Source organism: Aythya ferina, assembly GCF_964211825.1.
Source record: "Aythya ferina genome assembly, chromosome: 1".
In the NCBI taxonomy this organism is placed as follows: Eukaryota; Metazoa; Chordata; class Aves; order Anseriformes; family Anatidae; genus Aythya; species Aythya ferina.
In genome coordinates this window covers 141413938-141435949 of record NC_140296.1, presented here as the reverse complement: position 1 = coordinate 141435949, position 22012 = coordinate 141413938, and the positions used below count along the sequence as shown (strand labels likewise).

Genomic DNA, 22012 nt, shown 5'->3' with positions numbered 1-22012 from the left:
TCCATGTTTTCAAGTCTCACCATTCGACAGCTGCCAGCAAACATCTGTGAAATCCACTGACCATGTCCCACTTCCTCTCCATGAGGATCTACACAGAAGATGACAACCTAGTGTCGCTATCAGTTATTCCATAAGGGTAAGTGGCACAGTTCTCTGCAGTGGATTTAAATGTTACAAATCTGTTGGTAAATCAACATAATACACAATCTTAATTTCAGTTGACTTTACAACCTTTGCAATGTTCTTATAACATAACATACAATATACACATAGGAATAATTGAAACTCCGAATTGAAATGGGACCATCTGTAGCACGAAATGAAACATCTGCTTCACAGCAACAGCACATGATATTTTAGGACAGGAAGAGACAATTATGGCATGTGAGCAGAGCAACAGGGGTAGTTAGGATAGCAATTTGTAATCCTGCAAACTGGAACTTGACCAGGATGTCAGAAGTTACCACACCCTTGCAGAAGTTGTTGTGTAGTCTGTAACAACTAAATGAAATGTAACTCTCATTAGTATAAAGAAAATCCAGATTAAATTAATGCCTTAATCACTTGAAAAATTATCACCAACTTCAAGATAACTTTTCAAGGAATTTGTGGTTTGCGTATCATTCTACTGACAGGATGACTTCAGAGTCATGCCTGTTCCTCAGAGACACAAATTGCCAGCAGAATAATTAATCTGTGCTGCCGCCCTAACTGCTTATAGTGCTCCGGAAGGACCACGCAGTCACACTGGGCTCCAGGGGTTTTCATGGCACCCCACCCAGATGCAGCAGCCTGCACAGATGTGTTACTTTGAGAGCTAAGCTCTAAATTTGCCACTGAATAGTGACAAGTATCATCAGAGTAACGTATCCACTCTGGCAAAAGTGATCTGGCAGCCCCCAAAGCAACTACAAAGCAAATTACAGAGGCAACAAAACTAAATTATAAAGCCACATACTCCAGCAGGCTATACTGGCTCATTGCATTTAAAGGGATACTGCCCAATACATTTTTTTTTTCTTTAGAAAAAGGTATTTTTGAGATGAGCAGAAACTTGAAGTAGTTTTTAAAACTATCAACCATTTTTTAAAAAAATGTGAACATTGTCTCTGACTGCTGGAAGCCCAAATGACTAAGTCACCATATAAATAAAAACAGTTTGTAATAGAAGACCAAAAATGACCACTCTAAGGTGACTGTCTGAGCTCAGAGAAATGGAAAAAACAACAAAGATGAAAAGTAAATTCAGTTTTAATTTGAGATTTTCTACAACACGGTATTTTTTAAAGTGACAGTGTCCCTTTAAGTAAGAATTATTTTGCTTTTCTGAAAGCCACCATCAGTGATTTTGAGGCACTGATATCTCTAAAGAGGCATTAGGAGGAGAAGGAAGGGGAGGATGGAGAGGTATAGTGGAAATAGCATTAGATGGGGAAAAGGATCTGTTAAGTGTCATTCAGCATCAACCCTTTTACAGCTCCTACTCTGGATCATACGGATATGGGCCAGCCCTAATAGGCATACTTAGGAAGAGAATTTCAGAGCCTCTCTGCAGAAGACACCCCAGGAAGGAATGCCAGAAGGACTGAGCAGTGAATGAAGCACAGGGTTAATGGAGGACTATAACACCAAAATTACCACAGGGGAACTGGGCAACAAATTAGGGCTACTAAGGAGAAAAAGTCTTCCATTTTGAAACTTGAGCCCATGTGGATATTCTTAACGAATGGCCTGTTGTGTCAGGACAATTTGGAGTCATTCCCAACAGCTGGCTACAGATTTTTCTCCTCCTTCTGGAGGAGAAGACAAATGAAATATGAGACTCAGATGACAATGCAACCTAGCAGAGTTTGCCTTCTCTTGGATACACTGACAGATTTGCTCATTTTAGAAGAATAGGTTTGGGGTGACTAAAAGAGCAAAGGGAATTTCAGTTTTCAAGATGGACAAATGCTAAACAAATGCCATTTACAAACCAAAAGTTATCCACTTACTAAGGGATTCAGAAAGTAGCTTTAATTTAAGAAATGCAGAATGACAGCACAGAGTGATGACATCATTACAGTCATCAAGTGAGGGAAAAAAAATGGGCTAAAGGCTCACATGTTTGGCACTTAAATGGGATTAAAAAAAAAAAAACAACACAACAAAAACACAAAACACAACAACATAGCAAGAAGCTTATTAGATGTGTGATGATGCAAACTGAGCTGACTGGAAACTGGTAGTAGATTGCACCGAAACTGACTGGAACTCTACCAGTAGATTCTCTCCTAACCCTGTGATAAGACAAAACAGGAACAAAGAGGTATCTGTCATCTACAACTGTTTCTGAAGTCCCTTGAGGAAGCATTTTGTTAGATTATCAAAATACTCTGTTTTCTCTGGAAGAATCAAACGAGCCTCAGAAGGGGAAGAGGGAGGCAATGACATAACTAATCCTTTAGGGTGCTGTTAGCTCCTGGGAGATGGTCAGTTCTGCAGTTCCCATTGTATTAGCATATTTTTCTGAAGAGTATTTGGATGGTAGAATTGGACTTGGCAAAGGAGAAGCAAAATCCAGAATGGCTTTCTACTTCCAGCATGGAAGGTAGCTGGAGTGAAAACTGTGAATACATTTTGAAATAATTAACACTGTGGAAAACAGAAGAGGGAGCCTTACACATGGTTTGTGGAATATGCCAGGATCTCCTCTTCCTGAGCTGCAAAAGGGGTTCTGCCAGTCATGTGCAAGGACTTTTTCTTCTTGTTTGTGAGCCAAGGATGGGAGAAGTAGGTAAAGGGAGGGGTGGGAAGGAGTGTCAGCAGGGTTAGTGTCAGCAAGAGGTTCAGCTATACATACCACCCAGATGCAAGTCGATGAGGTCACTGTAATAAGACTCTCCCCAATAGTCTATAACAAGGAATTGGTGAAGACAGTTATTGAATCAGATACCCACCCTAGCCCCACACAATCAAAGCAATATACGAGAAAGACATACAGACAGAAACAAAAAAGACAAACAACAAGAAACATGCACCTATATACGTTTGCACATACACAGAATATATATATATAATTATGTGTCTCATTTATCCATATATGTACACATACACACATATATATATGTATCACAAACATACACATACACATATATATGTGTCACAAACATGTTGGGAAGATGAGGAGAAAATTCCCAGCAGGCAGGCAAGGACTTCCATGGAGAAAAATTAAGAGGTCTACACACAGACACTTAATGTATTTCAGTCTGCACCAGTACTTGACACTTAAGTCTTTCCTGTTCTTGTAGACAAAAGCAGAGCTATTCTTGTTGCTTTCATGCTGAGCAACATCAGAAGGAAAGACTGATTTCTTAGGTAAGCTGCAGGACAGGTATAAGCATTGATTTCTTGGCGTTGAGTGAGTGGAGGATGCGTGTGTATAGCAAACAAGTAAAAGGCACTGAGTGCTGACACAAATGACAAATACCTAAGTGTGGGAAGATGGGTTTCTGCTAATGACACAGTACCTGTGTCAGAGAAGAACCTCCATTTGTGTGTGTGAAACAGACATGCATGTCCACAGCTGCTAGAGACAGGTACACCACGAGTCTAGCACTGTATAATTATCCTTTAGGGAAGAGACACATAGGAGTACAGAGAGCACTGTTTCTCACTGCATATGATTCACTTGATGAAAAGAGGTTGCTCTTAAATTTTTCAGTATTGATCTGACACTAAAAGACATTTTCCTAGCTCTTAAAAATGACTATCAAAGTTCATAAAGGAGAATAATGGAGAAGAAGAAAAAGGTTCATGAAATTTCAGTTGACATATTTTTTTAAAGTAATAATTGAAAAAGTGAAAAACCCACACAGGAAAACAGAAGTCATAATCATGTCCAGACAGGCGAATGCACTATAATACATGTACAAAGCACCGTTACATTAATAGTGATCCCACTCTTGGGACACTGCAGAAAAATAGGAAAATTCTTCACTGAGATTATCTTTCTTTACGTTGGCAGTGAAATGCCATGATGCAAAAGAAAGTTTTTTTTTTTTTTTTTAAGAAAAAAAAAAAAGAAGAAGAAAAGGGATGACAAAAACTTAGAACACCTTGCATATGTTAAACTTGCCACCTTAAATAGTTTATATTCCAGATCATTCATCCTTACTATAAATGCAACTGCCAAAGGGTGAGATCTCCAAAGACATTAACAGACAACATACTAAGGCAATTACATAATCATAGGGTGTGAGACTATTTTCTGAATCAGAAACTAAACGTTGGATTGAGCATTCAGCTCTTTGAAGAATAGAAGGCCAACTGCACCTTCTCCGAGGCTGAGCCAAATTAAAAAAGAAAAGAAGTTATAGAGGAAGGTGTGATTATCTTGTCAAAATTGAAGTCAGCAATGAACTCCAAAATGTTTCTGAGTGTGATTAGTTGAACAGCTAGTATCATCATATTCCAGCTTGAAAGCTATCAGATAAGGACTGACATTCCTGGAAAGAGTACTGAGCTATTTGTACCTATTGCTAGGATCCAACTTAACTGTAGTCTCACAAGGCACTGCTGTGAAGAATTTGACTATCTGCTCAGGATAAGCCACTTGGCCAAAACATACTAAGGTTGAAACAAAATGGATGGAAAATAGAAGAAAAAAAAAAAAGTAAACAAATTCTTTCCCACAGTACTTTTTTTTTTGTTCTTACCAGTCCAAATGAAAGATATATTTTTGTAAAAAGGGGAAAAGGTCCAGAGGTCAGAGATATGAAAAACTGAAGTTGATGGAAGACTGCTAAATAAAGAACTGAAATGCTTTACTGAGAGAAAAGGCGACTAACAGTCAACTTGATAAAAGATGATAAATGACATTGAAAAGTTGTTCGGATGGCCTTGTCTATCTGTTTCTACAATAGAAAAATAAAAGAATCATTACAAAATACAAAATCATGTTTCTTCTGTCAGGAATTTCAAACACCTAGTAGTAAGAAACTACTAATACTGCAAGAAACTTCATATTTAAATGCATAAGATTGGTTCTTTCCCTACAGGGAGGGAAGCCAAATAACTTATTCATTACAGAGCCCAATATCATCTCCAAGAACAGTTAATACTGGTTGGTCTCTATGGGACAGCCATTACTTTGATCCTGCATTGCAATCCTTCTCCTTTCACGTGGACAGAGAACGTGCATGGGACACACAATTCCCACCCTCCCCTCTTTCTTCCCCTTGTACAAGCTTATTAAAAGGAATATATATATTATTTATATATATATATATATATTCAGATGAAAACATTGCCCTTCCCATGTTTTAGATTTTGTTTATACAGTTTAATTAGGGAAGAATTGATCAGGGACAAGAGCATTACTCCGCACCTTCACAGAAGGATCCTGCTGAATGCAGTGGTCACTGTTAGGTGAGTATCTTAAAACAATGCAGATGAGAAGAAAATTATGATGCCCTCCTGAACAATTAATGGATAATGGAGGCAGAAATTAACAGTACTTATGGAATGTGATGTCACAGACTAGAAAATAAGAAGAAATTTGGTTATTTTATTGCAAACATATGTAAAAAGTCTGTGTAAGATTAGCTAGAGAGGTAAAGAATGGTGTTCATTTTTAATCTTATGTTTCAGTCAACATAGGTTATAACATGTCTTTTTCTTTTTTTCCCCAACAGAATGTGTTTCTTGTTAATCCCTGGAAATAACTGCAAGAGTTGGAGCTTGTGAATTCTTTATGATGAAGTTAAGCTTCTATAAATAGAAGCAAAACATACCCTATGGGCTTCCTGAAGAAAAGAGATTCATTTTTGCAGTGTGACCTACAATTTAATAATTCTGCTAAAAAATTCACAAATATACAATCTTGTCTTAAACTGCTTCATTTTGGGAGAGCTGGGAGTGAGATGTTATACAAGGGTTTAAGTCTGCAGCCTTCCATACAAAATACCAACTCTTACTCTTGGTCATATTTTGCCCTTTCTGGACTTTTTTTAGATTATTGTGAAGAATGTTCTCTCAGCTGCTAAGATTTCCCACTTGTGCTGACATGTCTTACTTACATGAATGTCATTTAGCAGCTGACTAATCAAGATGGAGTTCCAGATGGAAAGAAGAAAAACGAAACAAAGAATTAGAAATACGCAGTGGTGTTAGTAAATGCAGTAACTGGCAGGCCAGCCATCAGAATGGGGCTACACAGAAATACACAGTATAAGAAAGGAGGCACCACCACAGAGAAAGAGTTGTTGCACAAGGTTACTTTTTGAACCCACAAATTAAAAAAAAAAAGCCAGACCACAAAACCACTGAAGTCATCAAGATCGTTTTGCACTCGTGTAGAACTTAATTGCTTTGGTAACCATTCAGACCTGCTGCTTTGGCACGTCTTTATGGAGCACCAAGCACAAACAAACTTGGTGGAGTAGTAATCAGTGGGATGTCTCAAGAGACATTTTCTCTGGTGAACCTTCACTGCTTAATCTAGTACCATCTTCACAGGCATAGTGGGCACTCTTCAATCCAAGCAACAAGACAAATCATTTTTCCAGTACCTGTTCCACTCTTACCATTTCTGATTTCTGATCCTTGTAATCAGGTACATAATCCTGGTCTTGTCAGATATATGCATACTGCATTTGCCTGTTGGATATTTGACTCCGTGAAAGTAAGGATTCTTTTTTTCCAGATTATTATACTACTATCAGCATTACCTCAACCAAGTACTCCTCCAATTATGTTTTGCCAGATCAGGTGAAACTCATTCAGTATAAACTCAAGTACACATAGCATTCCTTTAACGGCTTGGCATGGATACCTTTCAGTACACGTTTGCATTTCTGCTCTGCACAACTTTGTCAAAAGTTGCCAGTGTGCTGGGCTGTGCAGTGAGGAAGATGTTCTGTGATGGTCCCTTGTAAGGACACTGCCTTGATAATCCAACACAATAGAGAAAGCACACACAATTTTGCAATTACTTTCTGAATGTACAAACAGGGTTCTCCTACTGTGACAGCTTTACGTGAATTGCAGCTAGGAAACCTCTGCAGTTTTCTAGCTGTAATATCCAGTAATATGCAGAAATATAAATCCGCTACTAATAGCTGGAGGATTACCTCCTGAGCCTCAGGCAAAGGCAAGTGAACTAAGTCTCTGCCATTAGGTAAGCCCCAAGATTAGAAGAAATGTGAGAACAACACGGTCTCAGAAAGATAGAAGAAAAGGGAGAATAGATTCACATTGGACTCTAATTCTAGGCTATAATGGTCCAATTACTTCTAAAATCCAAGCAGCTATGGACTACTGCACAAGCATTTGATAAGAACACATTAAAAAGCAAACCAAGCTCTGCTGGATACCTGCTTCTCCCCGAAGGGCTTTCTCCACAGCAACACCTCTCTCCTCCAGTTGTCTCTGCTTCTCTTCTACTTGTTCAAGCTGCCGCTGGATGATCTGTTCAGGAAAGAAGGGAGTAGAACCTCACCAACAGTGATTCTGCTCTATCAGCAGCACTTACCTAGCACTAAGTGACTTTGGCCAAATCAGCCTTTTGAAAAAGTATTTGCATTCAAGAATACACTGCTTTGAAAGCTAGCATCACAGTCCCCTCCAGTGAGGACACCCTCATGCCCTGCATCCTAGCTTTTTGTTTTACAGATACCTGGATACTCACTTATTTGTTACAACTAGAATCCCGTTTCTAAACCATACCGTGAAAGGTGTTGCCATTCAGTCAGCTGATCCTCTAACTTGAGTTTTAAACAAATTCCATCTCCTACAGACAGTGCCAGCAGATTCTCTAGTGATTAAAGGTTAATTTGGTAACACTGCACCCACTAGCATAATTTAGCAAAGCAATCATTGGCGCAAACTCATCAGGTATTATCCTGCTACCACTACTCGATTCAGTGAATGGTACCACACTCATTTCCTAGTAGGAAGGTGCTATGGTCATTACTTGTCATGTTTTTTTGTTGCAAAACTATTATGACAAGTTTCAGTAATTCTTCCCATGTCTGTGACATGGTACCAAATTTGATAGACAGAGTAGGAGAAGAGGTAATTGTAGAAACAGGAAAGTTCTGGCTCTGGTTCCTCTTCTGATATACTCAGAGGAGTGCCAGGATCATGGTGCTTTCATAGGGAGTTAATTTCCTGCCATGAGAAGAAGACTGTGAGACACTACCTGAGCTCTATGTAACCTCTTTAGTTCTTCTTGCTTGGCTTGTCTACGAGCAGCCTTCTGTACTCGCCGAGTCAGCTTAGCATTTAGTTCTTCTTCTGTGTAGGCTCTCTAAAGGAAGAAAAAAACAGGAGATTTTATTTCCATGCCCAGATGTACGGGGGGAGGGAAAGCCATTTTCTCTTCCAATATTTCAGAAGGGAGGTGTTCTGTCTTTGCCATGACTGTGACAAAAATCAAGCTTCTGTAAGCAAAGGTGTTCACAGTGCAGTGAGCAAAAATTTCAGGGTCAAATCAGGAGTGAAGAAGCATATAAGCCAACTGCAAAGCTGTGATTTTCTATAATGTGCCACTTCTGTCTACCATTGCTATATAGAACCTCTCCACAAAGATCAAATACATTTTTAATCTATTTCTCAATAGATTTAGACTAATCAACTTAGTTAAATCATTAAGACTACCATATAAGTGAGTCACCTTGATTTCATTTTAGAAAAGGGTAAAGACATGTCTACAAGAACAGTTACAGCAGTATAAGCTAAGAAATTAATATAGACTATTGTAGCTACATACGTATTCCACTCTTCCTATATAAAATGTTTTATTCTGGAGCAAGAACATCTGTATTTGAGAATTATGCTGATATAAGTGGTAATGACTGCGTGTGTAAATTTGTGCAATTTTTCTCTGAATCAAGAAGTCAAAAATACATTTGAAAGCAGAATGATGTTCTGGTGTGAGAGGGGAAATCCCATCTCAAGAACCATGCCACAAAACTGTCCGGTATAAAACAGAGCAAACAATCTCTTAACTAAAACTAGAATGTTACAACACCAGAAGCCATTCAATAGGAGAAATCCTGTGTTTACAGAGATAGAAAGGTATTTCTTCCTCTTCTTTTCTCCCAAGAAAACTAGTTTAAAAATACATAAATATAATTTTTTAACTTTACTGAAATGGAGTTTAGTACCTTTTCACATAATTAGTTTGTGTGTTGTAATCTAAGGTGGGCTTCCTTTCATATATTTCAAGAGCATCCAAGGAACTTCACAATTGCATTAAACAAACTATATTGAAGAGAAGAACTCTCTTCTCTTCCCACATACATTCATGTGGTCTTTATGGGACAGCTAGACACAGATGTCTTCCACTTCTGGTGAGATCTCCATTGATAGCCATGTTTAAGGACAAAACATTTAGACAGACCACCCCATAAATTTCCTTTATCTAGCACTACCACACTGATCACTCTATCTCTGTTTTATTGTTCTCAGTGAGTAGAGGTTTAAAACATAGGACCATGTCTCTAATAAAAATTCCTAAGAGAGGTGATCAGCAAGCACTACTATTAGAGCTCCAAGAAGTTAAATCTTTGCTTTCTCTTTTTTAACACAAGATCCACAATGATATCCAAATCAGAAGGAAAAGTCACACAGGGTGTGAATTTCCTACCCCCCTTAACACTGGTGTGATTGTGAACACAGGACAATAACAATTTCAGAAAGCAGCAGCATTCTCAAAATAGAAATGTAATTTCTATCTTGATTTTAGCTTGATACAAAATTTTACTGAGATTTCAGTAAACCCAAGAATTTTGAAGGAAAGCGTGAAAATTCACTTAAACTCATGTTCTGAGTATTAAAAATAAAACAAAACACATTCATCTTTAAAAGCCTAGAAACCCAATTTGTTCTGAAGCTCAAAGATCACCCATATCACTGTACAGTGCTGCACTGCTATGCACTGGTAGTTGCATGCATGCTAACAAGTCAGACGATTTGGAGCTCAATGCATTTTTGGTAGGTGACTTCTACAAAGATTTTTCTGCCCATGTCTGCTAACATCTCACGCATGCACAGTCGATGTTTGTGATGTTAGTGTACATGTGACGGGTAGCTATGGATTTGATGGGTTAATACAGGGACATACATGCAACAATGGCCAACTAGTGGGAATGGAGACACTACCTTTGACGAATATGATCTCCTGAATGCCAAGGCGTGTGGTACATAAATCGACTTTAAAGGGGGAATGGTAAAGGAAAAAAATAAAAATAAAAAACATACAAAATGAAGCAAAATCAGTTCAACATTGAAAACAGATGCACAGTAGAAAAAAAAAAAAAAAAAAAAAAAAAAAAGAAAGCTGTTTTTAAATGCAATGTAGAATTTTGCAAATGCTGAACGTGGCCCAGACTGGTTAAGCATAATGGAACTTCTGTCCACAAAATCAAGTTTCTAGCACTCATCCCAAAGGCAATTAGCTTTGGTAGCCTCTTTCAAGATGCAGTCAACCTGAAAATACGTTATTCTAGAGGAATTCTTTGGCCTTTATCCACCTATGGATTTAATGTCTGCTGAGGAAGTAAGCAAGCATACATACATACACATACAAAGTTTCGGCTCATGATCTGGAATAATGGCTTGCTTGCTGGGGGATCTTTGGTCTGAACCTGCTCAGTCATGTTACTCTGTCATGCAACTTTCCATTCAGGCTTTTTTTACAACCTCTTCTGGAAGCTGTGTTTATTTCATGGTTTTAAATAATCTCTACTTCATAGAAATAATTTTCCTCATTGCTTTCTGACTGGAGAAACACCAAATGGGCTCAGAGTGGGTTACATGTCCTACACTAGGGGAATCTCACTGTCTAAGAGAGAACCTCCAGAGAGCCTGAGGAGCTAAAATTAGGAGAAGAAAAAAAAAAAGAGGGGAAGAAATAGAGAGAAAACATGAGATGTTCATGAGGAGAGGAGGAGAGGAGAAGACTACTACCTTCTCTACTCAGGAACATTCTAAAATTACATTGTTCCCAAAAATAAGGCAAGTAAACTACCTAGGGTCTGTGAGAGAGGTGAATTTCCCTTGAGCCATGAAGTACAGAGGGCACTGTGCCATTCTGGGCAAACAGCCAGCATTTTGCATTTTCACATTCAATTAACTAAAAACAGTCACAAATGAAAAGCCATAGAACAACTTAAGCACATAGGCAAACACCAGTAAAAAACAAACTACCTGTGGTAGTAAAACACATCTGATCACAGTATCACAACTGCACAGCAACAGTGACAAACACAAGCACAGTGACACACACCCACACACAAGGAACCCACAGGGCATTTGCATTAGGAATTCATTACAGGATACTCCTCTTGAAAGGCACTACACTAACAGCATGGAAGTAATTCACTGCTGATCACAAAGAACAGGCTAACCAGAGCAAGCTGTCTGGGAAGCAAGCTCGCTATAATAACTGAAAAAGCAGCACAAGCAAAATTTCAATTTAGTGAAGGGGTTCACATAAAAGTTATGCTCCACTGAAGAAGTAGACTTTTACCCACAATAAGTAGCAGGTAGTTTCTAACTTAGAAAACATAACATTCCCACCCCAAATCTGTACAGATATAGTTTTAACAGTCCAAAAGTTCAGTTACAGTTCTTCTGACAGCAACGCATTCCAGTGTTTGCATGGATGTTTTACATCCTTTGACAGGATGCAGCAAAATTAGGCAAGTGGAGTTTTCATATTTATTCACTCTAAATAAATTTATACTTAAAAAATATTCCTTTAGAAAACAGGCAGATGCTGAGCACAGAAATTCTTACTACAAGTTCAGCAACAGCAAAGAGGAGAAAATGAGATGCTACTGCCATATATCCTTGGCAAAACTGGTAAGATATTTTGAGTATTAGGATTCTAGCCATCTGACAGCCATCCCCACAAAGCCTAGTGATATCTTTTTCTGCAAAAAACATTTTAAATGAAAGTAGCTCAGCACAGAAAAAAAAAAAAAAAAAAAAGGCAATACCCAAGGCATCATCAAGGCATACCCCAGTCTGAAAACAGTCATGGGCCTTACTGAAGCCTTGCTTCCTCCTGAAGGAGCACAGAAGGCAGAACAGTAGTTCTGTAACTCTTATCTGAACCCCCTATATTGCACTTCTGTTCTTTGCTAGCCACGGGTACCTCATTCTTCTGCATCTCTTGGAAAATGCAGAATTTCTCATGAAATGCCTTGAGGGCATGCAAGGAAGAATGAAAGGGGGAGAGAAAAAAGGGAATCAAATAAAACAAAATAATCTTCCTCTCAGATCAACTAGAGAGAAAGAGAGAGAGACTGAAAGACAGGTAAGTAAATACAGAAAATTCCTACTTATTTCATCAATTTCTTCTACCAGTCTAAGATTTCTTAGTTTTACTAATTCTTTCACTGCATGTACATAGAAAGCCTTTCCTATGACATTTCCATTTGCAGTACTTCCAATACCTTTGACATCTGAGAAAAATATCAACTAGATCCTGCTATTTGAGACTGATTTCTGTAACATTGCATGAAAGGTTTAACACAGGAGGTACAGGCCACTGTGTTCATGACACTACCCTCTGAGATAATTTTCTTCTTCCTGAGATTTTTAACACATGGACCAGGCACTACCAGAAAAGGGCAGGAAGAACCAATTTTTCACTCTTCAGGACTAGAAAGGCCTTAGCATTCTGTGGGGCCAATGAAATCTGAACTTATTCCTCTAAACCTTGCCAAGTCTGCCTAGCAGAGATTAGAAGATATTAGGAATGGAAGAAGTAGAGCAGATCCTTATATTTTCTACCAGCAGTGAACAGTGCCATTCTAAAAATGAAATAAGTAACATAAAAGCATCTAATTTTGGCACTTGGCTCTCATTTTTTCCACATTGCAAAAATGTATTTTTCTCTCTGGGCTTTTATGAGGATGTACTGGTGTCTCCTCTGTTCTCTTGAGTAACTTCCTTAAAGCACCACTTAAAGTGAAACTATTTTGGCTAGAAAGCCGTTGATATATCTTACACCATCACATCACTGCACTAGCTAAGGAAGGTCACTCAGAAATAAGAAAAAACTTCCTCAGAAGAAGCAGAGTTCACAACAGACCACACTGGAATGAAAACACCAGGCTAAGAGCAATTCATATATACTGGGATTTCATAAGGAATCACTACATATTTCATCTTCACATTTGTTATCTTCAAAACAGACATATGGAAACACTCAGGAACTACCAAGAAATCCTCAAACAAAACAGGGTCAAAGTGGGGGAGACGAGTGATTTGTCCTCTAAGAAGAAAAGGTACTAATTCAGACTGTACAAATTCTCTTCTCCCAGGAAAAATATGGCACCCTGCATGAGTTGCAAACTGCAACCTACAGCTTACCTTTTGGTTTACAACCTGTCTTGACTGTGCTCTTGAGGCATGAACAAAGTATATGCCTGCCTGCAGTTTTCTTGGACTTCTACCACATAAGTCTATCAAAGAGGCTGGTAAAACAATGTTTTAAAATTGGACCCTTACAACAAGCGAGGACTATCTCACTGTTACTTTTTTGCAACAACATTAGAACTAGTGAAAGTACTTTTCTGACATTAAATTTTTGTTTTCCATAGGTTATTGGCATGCTCATAACAGGGATAAAATTCACTATTTATACTGTGATACTCAGTTGTAAAGTAATGTCACAGTGAGACAGAAGATCCTTCATCAATAACAGTAGGGAGTAGCTTGTAATTGTGTAAACAAGTAAAACCAACTTTTTGGGGGGTAGAACAGCTGGTCAGCTTCCACAAAAGCCTGCTCCACAAAAGAAACAGTAAGGATGACAAGTAATCACACATCCCTCTAAAATGCATTCTCCCCCCTGCCTACCTCTCGCTTGGATTTCTGTGAGGAGCGTTCCAGAATATCGTCACTGGAGAGGTCAGAGTCCTCCGAAAAACTCAGGTGCCGACGGAGCTGCAAATCTGAGGAGCCAGGAACAAAAAGGGGAAGTTAGAAAAACAGTGACACTACAACAATGCATTTCTCTCCATAAACATTTCAGGATTCGGTAAGCTGTGTGACTCAACTTCAAAAATGCAGAGTTTTAAGCAGTCTTGGCTGCTTTGCCTAGGATTATGTGTTTGTCAGAAGAGCACTGCCCCACAGAATGATCAATATTAGTTGGAAGCTTCATTCTACATATGCATCACTTTCTGCAAAGAGTGTTAAAAGGTCATGGCCACAATTCTCCTTTTCTGCTCTATCAATGCTCTTATGAAAGATACACCATTTGGATGATAGCAGCAGGCAATATTTTGGCTATTTTTACAAGGCTGGAGAAATGTAATGTGTTTTGTTTTCATTATGTTTATGGCTAACTTATTTGCTGTATCACATGTAGCCATTAAACATCCCTGTCTACACCTGATGGCATGTGGGACATACACGAGACCACAGAATCCACACATTGAGATCAACAGACCGTTGTCAGATCACTGAGAACACAGGAGTGACTGCCTCTCTGCAGTCTTCAGTATCCACAGAACCAGGCTGAAACAAACAGACCACCCACAAAAAGCTGAGGATCAGATTTAAAACAGATGAAATGTCACAAGTAACTGACTCCAGCAAATGGTGCCTATTTTTCAAATCATCCGAAGGCAGAAAATGGACATGCCTTGTGCATATCTAGAGTGAAGCTTCCATTTAAGGATCCTTTTTTTGTTTTCATTGGCATATCAACTAATTCTGTGAATACACAAAAACATACAATTCTAGCTGCTTTACTTATTCCAATTTTCTCATTCGACAATGAGGATCAGTGTCATTCTGCACAATGTTACACAGCCAAATTCTTTAAAGGATACCCAGCTGTATCACATATTTATTATACCTGCAGCTGTAACCAATGCAGAAGCTTTGTGCTTGCCAGAATCCACAGTAGCACTACTTGAGGGAGTACTTGGGCAGGATTTGTCGTCAGCCTTTTTCTTCTTGTCTTTCTTATACCCAGAGAAAACAGATTTCCATAAAGACCTAGATTTTGTTGTTTCCTCTGTCCCACCACTAGATTTGTCAGAAAGCCTGCTGTCATTTTTGGATTTCTTCTCCTTTTTGTTCTTACGAGGGGAGAAAAGAGAACTTCTTTTCTTACTCTTCCCACTGGAGCCCTCTGAAGAGGTGACAGAACCTTCAGGTCCAGCCACGTCAGCAGCAGGAGTGGAGAACTTCTCACTAGCAGCATCATGCTTGAGCATGGACCCCTCTGCAATTTTCAAGGCCAAATGTTTTGGAGAGTCATAAAACAACTCTTTGGTCTTCAAAGGCATAGAAGATGCCTTTCGTGACCTTGTGGCCCCAGCAGCAGCTGCAGCCATCTCCATATCTTTCATCTTACATAACTGTTTAGCCATGGCATCACGTAATGCTTGGCTCTTGACAGACTTCTCTCTGGCTCTCATTCTTTCTTCAGCAAGCTCCTTGGCCTCTGCAGAAATTTCAGGCAATGCTCTCTTCTTTTGGTTAACCCCTCCTTCCAGTGAGGGCAGACCACCATTTTCTTTGACCAGTGGCAAAACAAGCGGTTTCTCTGGCCTTGGCCTACTCGTAGGAGGTGTAAAGAACTTCTCGTTAAGGCTTGTGTCCTCTGTCCTGTCATCATATGTGTCCTCTACATCATCAGCAAATGGAATCTCATCCACACTCTCTGCAAAAGACTTCCTCACATCATCTTTTTTGGCCTGGGTTGACTCTTTGACAGCAGAGGTTGGCTCATGGCGTGGGGCAACAGGAGGCGTTGATGCTGGTGTTGGAGGTGACTTGGATTCGGACTCGTTCTGCCAAAGTGCTTGATGCCTCTTTCTACGCAAAGTGGCAGGTTCTTCATTTTGAGGAGGTGGTGGTGGTGGACTTGATGGAGGAGTAAGCATGGTAGAGTCAGAAGTGTTGAAGCTCTGGCTAGCCAAAGTTCTCATGTTAGATGAGCTCTCCTGGAGGCCAAGTCCTGAACTGCTAGATACATCTCTCTTTACTTCATTGGAACTCCTCAGTTCTTTTTCTGATGGAGATTTTGGAGTGAGCAGAGAAATCTGCTCATTTTCTAACTTGGACAGTCCCTGCCTTCTTGGGGCAGGCTGGGGCTTCACAAGATGCATCCTTTCATCACCTGAAACACTCTCGCTATTAAAAGCCTTCAGGGGAGTTGTCTCAAGGGCAGGTACAGCAAAGTTTGACTCTGAGCGTTTGTTTCTGTCTACTGGGGTGAGTCCTAAGCTTCTCCGGATTTCTGCACTCTTCATCCAGAACTCTTCCACGAGGTTACTACGTTTCAGAGCTTCTTCTGCAGTAGTAGGGCTCCCCAGTTTTTCCACTTCACTATCCTGACTCCTAAGAACCAGTTTGGCTAGAGGAGTGGATGTTAAGGCTGGGACAGGCTGGAAACACACTGGAGGTTCCGCTGGGGATGGAATAGAGGTTTCAGAAGAAGGCAAAGGCTGGGAACAGATAGGTGTTTGAGAAGATGTTGGGGATGAAGTCTGTGTTGGTGCTGCTGGTTGAGATTCTGCTGGAGATGTAGGTGCAATGGCATCTGGTGATGCAGCTGGCTGCGATAACACTGGAGAGAGTGGCACCAAAGGGCTTTTAGCTTTCCTGTCTTTGGGAGTTTCATCTTTTGGTCCTTCCTCAAGAAGGAAAGGCTCAGGAAAGAAGCGTGCCTCTGGAGATTTTATTGCACAGGATACTGCAGCCAGGGGATCTGTTACATTCTACAACATACAAATAAAGGAAATATTAATAGTCACTGGCCATGTTAGAATGCTGTTCCATTATTTGCTGCTACACCACCCAAGTATCAAAATATGAAGAAAAGCCAAACACCTATGACATCTCACTCCCAGACCTAGAATGTCACTTAGGATTCCTCCTCAGGAATGGATTGGTTTTCTGTCCCATTGTATAAACAGTCTTTTGTACATGACAACAAAGAAAATTTAATGTTTGGAAGGAAAACTGTGCTAAATTCCAGAAATCCATTTCAGTCTTTTCCTGCTCTGCCTTTCAATATCCAACTCTGTATATAGTGGTGGTCCCTCATCTCAGATAGATTTCATTCAAGTCTCTCAAGCTCATAACAACCCAGCACTTCCTGCTGGCTAGCATCTGCCAGAATGTTGTCTTAAAGCAAGTGGTGCCTTCTCTTTTAAGAGCAAATTAGGCTGCAATTCCCTTGACCTTTAATGATCTGAGAAGTCTTGTCTTTTACCTCCTATATGGAGACTGCCACATCACTCAGTAGCACAATTCTTAGTTTTAATATCTATGCCTTTGGCACAGGACTCCTCTTACTAAGTTCTGGCATTATCTTTCCAATCACATCTTTCACACCAGCATTCTTTTGCATGATGGAAGTTTGGTTTAACTGATACATGATCATTAGAGCACAAACCTCTCCATGTGCTTGTATGATATATTAAACACCCAGGTCTTAAGTACTGCATTTAGGCACTGTCCTGGTATGAAGACTAACTTTGTCTAACAGAATTGTTATACAGGCCTCAAAAAAAAAAATCACTCTCAAATTTAATAAAAATAGAATGTTGTCAACAATTGCTGTCAGGAAACTGGCCTTATCCTATAATGTGTCCATTGTACAAGTAAACTGGTATATGACAAAACTCTTTAGGAAAGTCTAATCACTTAACAATTCTTTAAAAACAAACACTGGGGGGGGGGGGGAATATTTGAATTAAAAAACTCAAGAGTCATGTATTTCTGTTCTTACATCCTATTAGCTGGAAACACCACAGTAAACTTGCATGCTGACTCCAGGGCTGACACTACATCAGTAAATAACTTAGCTTTCTTGAGCTAAAATATGTTTCTACTCTAGAATAAATAAGCACTGCCTTGGTTATTACTAAGTAATACAATTATAATTTTGAATTTCAGCTGTACAGAATCTGATTTTGGTACAGAAAGGATAGTAAAACCAGGATAAACAGGAAATACCTTACTTATGACTCCCTTCGTGTATTATATATATCTCTTGTTAACTGTGCATTGAAATGAAAATATCCTATATATATCCTATATATATTTTTTTTTTTTTATTTTGTGATGGGAACTTGTGTGACTCTGACAGAGCCACCATTCTCTAAAAGTAGGAAAGAAGACTTAAGTCTACATAAAGTCAGATTTCAAGAAGGTCAGCATCAGTTATAGGGACAGGAAAGCAGAAAAGAGCACTGCTGTCTTTTCTCAGTAGTTTATCCAACTCTTCTGTTGAACTTCAGGTATTAAATAGAAAACTTGAAGGATTCTCTTTCTTACCTCCAATTGTTTTGCTTTGGGACTATCTGCTGGAGACAGAGGAAGAACATTGTCACTAGCTGACTGGATAGGGATGGGTGGCTTGCATGGATCTACAGAAAGCAAAAATATGTTTAACAAAGCAAATGAGACTGCTAATATTCTAATTTTTTAATGTTACACACAGCTAGAAATGACAAAGTCCTCAGCTTCTTACAAATTCTGGATTGGACATCTGGAACCTATTCAAAACTTTGTAAACATCCAAAACAGTACAAAGTGTTACATAAAAACTTCTACAACAACAAGCAGGTAGATGGGCTCTCGCACTTTAGGAAGCTGAAATCAATGCACTTGGAACATTCTTCTCAAAATGTTAATGCAAGCATATGCCTTGCCACTGGGAGTAGTGAGATGATTCAAATCCAGCAGACTGTCTTCTCTTAAACAATCAAATAACTGTATAGACCATCCAGAGTGCAATTACAATCATTCCAACACCGGTGGGAAAGCTATTACCTTCTGTCGCACTGCAAGAAGTACCTTCTGCTCCTTCTTCATCTTCTTCATCTTCGGAGACTTTCAGTCCTGGCTGTTGTTTGTCACCTTGATGTAAGCGGAACTCGGCTTCTGCATCAGATGGGATGTCATCTGATCATTAATTACACAGGTTGGGTGGAGGAGGGGAGAAAAACAAGAGATCTTGACTATAAATCCATCAAGACGTATTTATTATTTTCACAATCTTTCATAATCTTTTCTTTCAGTTCACATGATGCTAATCACTTTTATCCTGAACACCTAAATGTTTCACTTCTTTTTTGTATTAGAGTCATTTAAGCAGTAAACGATGGTTTATTAATCAAAAGTACTAAATAGATAGTTCACGTCATAGCTTCTCAGTTTTCTGGAAATTTTTCAAATGTTTTCTGGCATATGAGTTCTTTCTGCACTAGCAGGGGAAGATATTTGGCACAGTACTATGACCTTTTCACAAATTTACTTCTATTTCTGTTATTTAGCAGGATTAATTACTGAATATGGACACAAGACTGAGCCCTCTAAACAGCAGATGGTGAAAGGATGCAATAAATTTATTCTACGACGTATGGCACAGAGGCTCTTCTGTTTCCTTTTGTCCTTCACTTATGGCTCCCCCTCAACTATTTGGAAGAAACTTCTACATCACTAAAAATAAGATTACGCTCAAGTACTCCCATACAACGGATTTTCTACCAATACAATTCTTTTCCCATAACAGGTTCAAATGATGTACAGTGGTACCCTACCGTCATCCAGCTCTGCACCCGTGTCTCCCTCTTCACCCGCCTGTCCTTCTGTGTCTGCAGGCTCTGTGCCCAGCTCATCCTCCACATCATTATCCTCACATGGAGCTAGAGTATATTCAAATATTGAGAGAAAAGAAAAAAAAAATCTATACAGTGAAAAGGGTATACTCTAAACTGCACTGATTATTCATAGTGGATATATTTATTGATTACTGCCAAAACAAGAAATTCTGAAGTGTGTCAGCTGGAAGCACGTATACTGTGAAATGATACTTTCAGACTCCAAGAAATCAAGGAGTGCCTGCCCCTTCGGATTCTCTAAGAATTTTTAGCATTGGAAGCAGACAGGACTTTTCTGAGGAGCTGGCCTTGTATAAAACTCAACATGAAAGGCACTGGGAGACCATCAAAACAGAACAGTTTAAGGTATTTCTAGCAATTTCTTTTTTCTTTTCCAGAGCAGAAGAGTTACCATCCCTTTATCGCATGTGTATTAGGTGAAGACTGAAATCTCACAATGTATCACAACTGTTCATCTAGAAATTGAAATAAGCTTTTGAGGGTATAAATCAGAGACAAACAGTCTAGCTCTAGGATTGATCATTATTACATTTGGAAGCCGTTTAAAGCTGTGCAGCTACAGTACTCTTTGGTAAAATGGTCTAAGAGATTTGATATGCTGTATATTAACTCAAAAATCAATAGAGATATTTTTAAGGAAATAAAGAGATCTTTAAAATTTTCATTTTCTGTTACAAATCATAACATGATTTGGTGGGTCCAAAAAAAGATAATATTCTTGAATTTATAACCCTGAAAAGGGCATTTGATGTTAGTACTCATGACAGGATTTAATTACAGGGGAAAAAGAGAAAACTAAATTTCATTAGTAAGTGATACTTAAATAAAAATAATTAAAAAACAACTAAGAAACACTGAGTCATCTCTAATGACGGAGGATGATTCACTAGATTTTTTTCGATACGCATTCTCATAGTATGTTATAATTTCAAACATAATTTAAATATAAAAAAGCACTTTTTTTTTTTCCCACAGTAGAATCAATCAACTACGTTTTTGGATTTGTGCAGCAAGTTAGCATCAGTACTTGTACAACAACACACAGACATAGAACTGTTGTATCTCCAACTACTGCAAATGCATACGCAGTCAGCAAGTGTTACTATGCGCAATGTTTGCTAACTATACACATAGCATCCGGTCTTATAATGATGACAGCCTTCTTGGTCACCCATTTACCAGTAAAACTAAGCCTTGCAGGCCTCTAGACCTGCATGCATAGTGTCATACTGTCATTTCTAGGAGGGCTCCTGGCATGATCCCTGGCAGTTAGTTCCCCATGGCAGGGCTGGAGGCTGTTTCCAAAATGAGCCCGGCTGAGGTCCCCTGATTCTGGACAACAAAGAGGTTTAACCACGTGGGAGTGAATCATTCTGTGCCGACTTTCTTCAGAGTCACAGAGTGGGCACTGATCTTTTTATTTACAAGTGAAGATGTGGCATCTGGAACCATTTATATGCTAGCATTACTAATTATGACAATCTTAAAAATAAACCAACCCTCCCTAAAACTGAAGTCTTACAGCCTCTCTTCTTTATCTAACACAGGATTTTGCTTATTTCAAAACACCCTTCCATGGATGGTTTGTCTTATTCCTTTAAGCTAAGAATTTCTTTTTCCATGCTTTTCCCTTTTGTAGTATTAAGACAGACAAACATCAGGGTTAACTTGTTTTCTGTCAACTACTGTGAAAAGGCAGTTCCATGTATGTGTGATAAAGCACTGACCTATTTCCTTACGTCAGAGGCTTATAAAATGCAGAACCTTACAGAGCTAGACCGTAGGAGACTGAGTCACGCAGCAAAGGCTAAACTTTCCTCAGGGGCATATACAAATGTACTGAACAAAACAAACTGTGCCCTAGTCTGCTGGTTGGTTAAGTATGCACTAACCTGCGTTGTTTTGGAAGTAATAATGTCACCAGATATTTTTACGATAACAACAAATGTGAACAATCTTAATCAAAACCTGCAAAAATGTAACTGACTTTAGGAATATCTGATACTCCTATGTACACAGGTGTCTTCGGATCCAGAAACCATAAGGTGACATGACGCACATAGGGAGTGTTGGAAGGAAAAAATCAACTCTTAAACAGGTTGGAATACAAACCTCAACAGAAGATTACAGGTGCATAGATGATTAACAACTCAGTGCAAAGGGGATCCCATTTTGAGGAACGTGGAGAGCTTGCAGGTGGTTGGTTACATTATACATATACTGTGCATATACGTATACGCAGTTAGGATAAGGAGCAAGAGGCCAAAAGCTGTCACACAGTAACTGAGAAGCTACGCACTACGGCAGCCAGAAACTGGGATCGGCATTTTGCTCGTATCAGCTAGCAGCCATCGTGTAAACCA

At 39.1% G+C, this 22012-nt stretch overlaps 1 protein-coding gene across 17 annotated transcripts in view; it reads right to left on the bottom strand.

Annotated features, from left to right (window-relative positions):
• The window catches only part of MICAL3 (microtubule associated monooxygenase, calponin and LIM domain containing 3), a 176864-nt gene that overhangs the window by 16396 nt on the left and 138456 nt on the right, over nt 1-22012 (bottom strand). For 15 of the 17 annotated variants that reach the window (XM_084498674.1, XM_084498675.1, XM_084498690.1 and 12 more), the window contains 8 exons: nt 19569-19673; nt 18799-18930; nt 18301-18392; nt 14864-16736; nt 13858-13952; nt 10147-10197; nt 8183-8290; nt 7356-7449 (listed from right to left, as the gene is read on the bottom strand). In XM_084498674.1, the coding sequence (XP_084354800.1) occupies nt 7356-7449; nt 8183-8290; nt 10147-10197; nt 13858-13952; nt 14864-16736; nt 18301-18392; nt 18799-18930; nt 19569-19673 (2550 nt within the window). Of the gene's footprint in view, nt 1-2842; nt 2894-7355; nt 7450-8182; nt 8291-10146; nt 10198-13857; nt 13953-14863; nt 16737-18300; nt 18393-18798; nt 18931-19568; nt 19674-22012 lie in introns of all 17 variants that reach the window. The other 2 variants (XM_084498682.1, XM_084498689.1) reach the window with 2 other exon arrangements.